This window comes from Nicotiana tomentosiformis, chromosome 6 (assembly GCF_000390325.3).
Source record: "Nicotiana tomentosiformis chromosome 6, ASM39032v3, whole genome shotgun sequence".
In the NCBI taxonomy this organism is placed as follows: domain Eukaryota; kingdom Viridiplantae; phylum Streptophyta; class Magnoliopsida; order Solanales; family Solanaceae; genus Nicotiana; species Nicotiana tomentosiformis.
In genome coordinates this window covers 91336559-91341719 of record NC_090817.1, presented here as the reverse complement: position 1 = coordinate 91341719, position 5161 = coordinate 91336559, and the positions used below count along the sequence as shown (strand labels likewise).

The 5161-nt window shown below is 36.6% G+C and overlaps 1 protein-coding gene across 1 annotated transcript; it reads right to left on the bottom strand.

The window, feature by feature from the left end:
* Window positions 1-1631: 1631 nt before the first annotated feature.
* On the bottom strand, window positions 1632-3315 carry LOC104107713 (zeatin O-glucosyltransferase-like). Its single transcript, XM_009616590.4, has one exon. The coding sequence runs from the start codon at window positions 3270-3272 to the stop codon at window positions 1794-1796; it is 1479 nt and encodes a 492-aa protein (XP_009614885.3). The 5' UTR covers window positions 3273-3315; the 3' UTR covers window positions 1632-1793.
* Between the last annotated feature and the right edge of the window lie 1846 nt (window positions 3316-5161).

Sequence of the window (5161 nt, the reverse complement as noted above, 5' to 3'; positions counted from 1 at the left end):
CAGCAATGTGCGGACCGCACATGAATTGTGCGGCCGCAGAACTGGGCTAGGAGTCAAAGATCAGAGAGTGTAAAAAGACCAAGTCCATGAGCCTTTGTGAATTGCGGACCACACAAGAATTGTGCGACCGCAGAAGATTGCCTCGCGGCCGAAGTCCAGAAATGTGCGGCCGCAGAAGATTGCCTCACGACCGCAGTTCAGAAATGTGCGGCCGCAGAACTCCACTTCTTGCCAGCTGATAAAATCTGCGGACTGCACATGGAATTGTGCGGCCGCAGAACCTCCTGAGGGGCATTTTTGTCTGATATTTTTGGCCCTGTATAAACAGACGAGTTTCACAAAATTAGGTTAAGTTTTGAACATCTGAAGTTGATGTAGCCGTTTTTGTTTACTACTTTAGGAAGTTTTATATTATTTTGGTGTATTTACATTAGATTTAATTATTTTAATCTTCCATTATGAGTTTAATTAGCGTTTCTTCTTTATATTTTTCAAAACCCATTATGAGTAGCTAGACTCTTACTAGGGTTGTGACACAACCCTAGTGTGTAAACCTTATGGGTATCTAATTTAGTGCTTGTTTATGATTGGGTGTTGATTATTTAACTTAGTTCATGCTTCAATTTTAGTATTAATATTTGCAAATATTGATTCATGCCTATTTGACTTATTCTCTACTTGAGAAAGAGGGACCCAGTCTAGTATAACTTAGCTAACAAGAAATTGGGTCAATTGAGAGATTGATTAACCGAATTAAAGGGTTCAACCTAGAGATAGTAATAGCCCGACTTAAGCTCTTATCAAGTATTTTGGTTGATACCCATTTGGACTTGAGAAAACCAAATTGGGCAAAATTACTTTCTGACCGAGAGGTATTGAGAGGGTAACGTAGAGTTGATAGCTATAATACGCCCAATCAACAAAATAAGCATTAACGTCTTTATCCTATTATGCAAATATCTAGGTTATGGTCATATCCCTAGGCCTTTAAATTATTTGAAAAAATACCAAAAATACTGATTCGCTTCTAGTTTCTTTTCTTAACTTATAATTGATAGAGTAAAATTACAATTAAAAATCAAAACTTGTCGTGGAAGTGCAATTTAGCTATTCCTTTCGCTTTTGTTAAGTGTATACTCCTAACACCCCTAGTAACTCCCTGTGGAAGTCGACTCCGACTTTGTTGGGTACTATTCTTCCAACGACTGTTTTCACTCACTATTGAGTGCAAATTGGATGTGGACCAGTTCTAAGCCCAAACCTCACTTTAATTCGCATAAAAATGACATTGAATAGCCACTTTAAAGGGCTGCTATTTCGAAATTAGCCAGTGCGTCTTGAATTTCAATTTTTCAGGACAATAATGTTCTGAAATTAAAAATTTTAGTTTAAAATTTCAGAACGAAATAAGTATTAGCTAATCTTTAAATAGCATCCCTGAGAAGGCTATCTGTGCACTTGACCCGCTATGTCTGAACCCCTATCCAATCTCAAAGTTGGATATTACTAACGGGGTAAAGGAGGATAAATTGTATTTTAACCGATTATAATAAAATATCTGTTTATGTTTTAAATTACTAATTAGGCCTACAATTATACTTTGGAGCACTTGTTATTTTAGGCTATCTTATTCCGGCCTTGTAAAAAAAAAACTATAAGTTGAAACTTTGAACAATGCAAATTTATAAAAGACTCAACAGCTACCACACAACTGAAGGAACATTTTTCTTTCATAAAAAGTCAAAACAATTCGTGGAGAAAAACAAATTTTACATTTTTGACGATGAAGCAACTTAATATCTAGTGACATGAGCAATGAAGGAATCCATCTCCTTTTGATGATCTCCACCATCTTTCACTGATTCTTTGACCTGTTTACCTAATTCCATGGCACGCATTCTCATCTCATGCCCTTCTGTAGAAGCCATCAAATTCTCAACAACGTTTTTGATTGTACTTGAATCGATCATATCATCACGGCGATCCCAGTTCTTCACGACGACTCCAATTTTAAGCACATCAGTAACAAACACAGCATTTCTGGGCTGGTCAAAATTCATAGGCCACGTCGCTATAGGCACTCCCATGGTAATACTTTCCATGCATGAATTCCACCCACAGTGACTTATAAATCCGCCAGTTGATGAATGTGCCAAGATTTCTAATTGGGGCGCCCAATCTTTAACAATAATTCCTCTTTCTTTTACTCTCTCTTCATACCCTTCAGGGATTCTGACTTCCCCTTCTCCTCCTGACAATAAATCTCTAACTACCCATATAAACTTCTGCTGACTTTTTTCCAAACCTATAGCAAGTTCTTTGATTTGCTCCATAGATAAGTATCCTGTTGTTCCAAAAGAAACAAGAATCACTGAATTTTGGGCTTGCTTGTCGAGCCACTCTAAGCATTTGTGACGAACTTTTGAGTCCTTTTCCCCTGATATAGTCACCGGATTGAAGGGACCAACAGCCCATTGCTTACGAATTCCGAGTAACCTACTGAACTTTGCTAGTGTTTCAAGATAAGGACCCTCGAGAACTTTGCAAGTATCGTATAAATTCCCAGAGCTGAATTTGTTACAACTATGTTGTAATCGCATAAATTCAATAAACTCAGGTGTGAAAGTACTTCTGAGAGTTGGAAGTCCATCTGGAATGTGAGCACCAGATGGGAGAAAAAGTTTCTTAGCCAATTTCGAAAGGAATGAAGGAAGATGGAGATAGTATTTGATGATATCCCATAAAAGAGAGCTATTGGCAAAAGCAGAAATAGCATGAAAACAATAGGCTTCAGCATTTTTGATAGATACTACGTCTTGAACAGTGGAAGCCATCATAGAATCATAAATGACAACAACTCTTCGAGTTGTGCTGGAAAGCTTCTTTATAAATGCACTCACAGGCTCACGCAATGTTAAAGATGCATCCAGTACTGATGCTATTAGTTTCGAGATGGTTTCAGAAGAATTATTTGAAAAATTACAAGGGCCCGGCGCCATATAAGAAGATGGGGTTGGGAATTCTTGGAAATGGATGTAGTTAGTAGCAGTGGCTAAATCCCAACCATGCATTCGAGCCTTAACTTGGCTAATTTCTGTACTAAAACCAACATAATGAATTGGAATGTGGTATGAAGAAACGAGGCGAGAGAGATGGAGGAATTGGTTGAAGTGTCCTTGAGCTGGAAAAGGAACCATAACCATAGTGATTTGATCCTCCTCCATGCCAATTTGACCGTGGTTTCCAGAAGAAGGAATAACAAGGGACGCCATTGCAAGTTCTTTAAATACACTTCTTCTTGTTTTAGTTTTTCTTTTTTTCAGGAAATCATACGCCTGAATAACAAGAAAGCCCGGTTCTATATGTGATATATATAATAGAAGACAGAAAATTAAAAGGGAAAAAAAAAAGACAAAAAAACTAACAGGACAACTGTGAATAGCATGTGAGGAATGTTCACTATGTAAGCAAGAAAATCATATTTGAGTACTGAGCCAAGAGTTAAGCAAAAGTCAGAACAGGTGGCATTTTGTCCATAAAATTATTGTATTGTGCAATTAATGGAAGGCTTTAGAGAAAGAGATAAGGAAATATTTTAGGGCTCGTTTGGTACGAGTGATAAAGAATAATTAATTAAATTTAAGAAGAGCTTATCTCATGTTTGGTTGGGAGAAAATTATGGTATAATTAATCCCGAGATTAGTTATTCCGAAGTTGTAGTATTTTATCCCTATAAAAATATACAATAACTAATCCCGGGATAATTAATCCCGGGATAATTTCTTTTCAACCAAACGACCCCTTATTGTTTTATCACGTTCTCTAAAATGTTATTTAGCTCCATTTTCCTTGAAGCAGCCCTAAAAGTTGTATGTTAAAATATGTTATGCAGCCCACTCTTTGTTCTGGACTTATATATAGAGATTATGGGTGTCAAACGGGCGGGTTGGAGCGGATATGGGGGGTCAAAAATAGGTAATGCAAAAATAGATAAATTATTTGACCCGAATCATATATAATACGGATAAAAACTGAGTTAACTATATTATCCATGCCTTTTTTAATATGATCATTTTTGGGAGTATTCCTAATCTCCCAAACTTGAGAAACTCCCAATTTGAGGTTTTAGAAATGTAAAAGATAAACACATTAGTTATCCATTTTCTAAGTGGATAATATTATTCTTATCTATATTTGACCCGTTTTAAAAAGTTCATTATCCAACCCATTTTTTAATGAATAATATGAGTGAATAACTGTTTTTTTTAACCATTTTGTCACCACTAAAGGAGATATATGGTGCAGCTTGATATATATGCATAATTTCCGAAGCATATTTTGTAAACAAATAAACATTAATAATATTTATAATCTAATCATGACATCATTTGATTAGAACTATCACGCCTGCACGTTCAGATGATGCTTGCTTTATTTTAATCAAGTCGTTCATTCTGGAAGTTCCTGTATATATTTTTAGCATAATTCTTTATTTATTTTGAAGAAAGTGGGAAGGGGGAACTAATGCTAAAGAAAGAATAAAGGTTCATGACTTTAGTGTCTCATGTATGGATAGTATATAGAAAATAGCAGAATTATAATTAAGCCTTACCTGTATCCTAACTGATTGCGCAAACTAAGATTTTAGAGTTGTCAAAGATCTACATTTTTTTGGGGGGGAATGTTAATATTTATTCTTACAAGATTTTATTTTTACATATTTCAGTAAGTTTTCTCTTAAAAAATGTGTCGATGCGAGTTTCAGGCTTTCTTGAATAACTTTCACATCTGTCAATTTATTGCTTGCTAGAAATGGTCAATGAGAAAAATGGACCGATACACCTTGATGGCTAAAATTCATTAATAATAATTTTTCGGCCCCTGTTATTGAAAAAAAAAACTAGTATCATAAATGTATACGGGTGAAATCGAGCCCGTGGGACGTCCCGGTTTCCGATGAAGTGAACGGAGCAAGAAACGTAAAGGCAAGGAACCGAAATAGAGGCAAGGAGCCCCTTGATCCGGGGTTCGGGCAAAACACCCTCCCCGGGAGTATCAGGGCCATGACTCCCAGGACCGGTTCGAACCCCAAAAGCCTCAGAGAGCATTACCAGATAATCGAGCACAGCCAACAAAAGGCCATGATGTCCGCGACCGACCG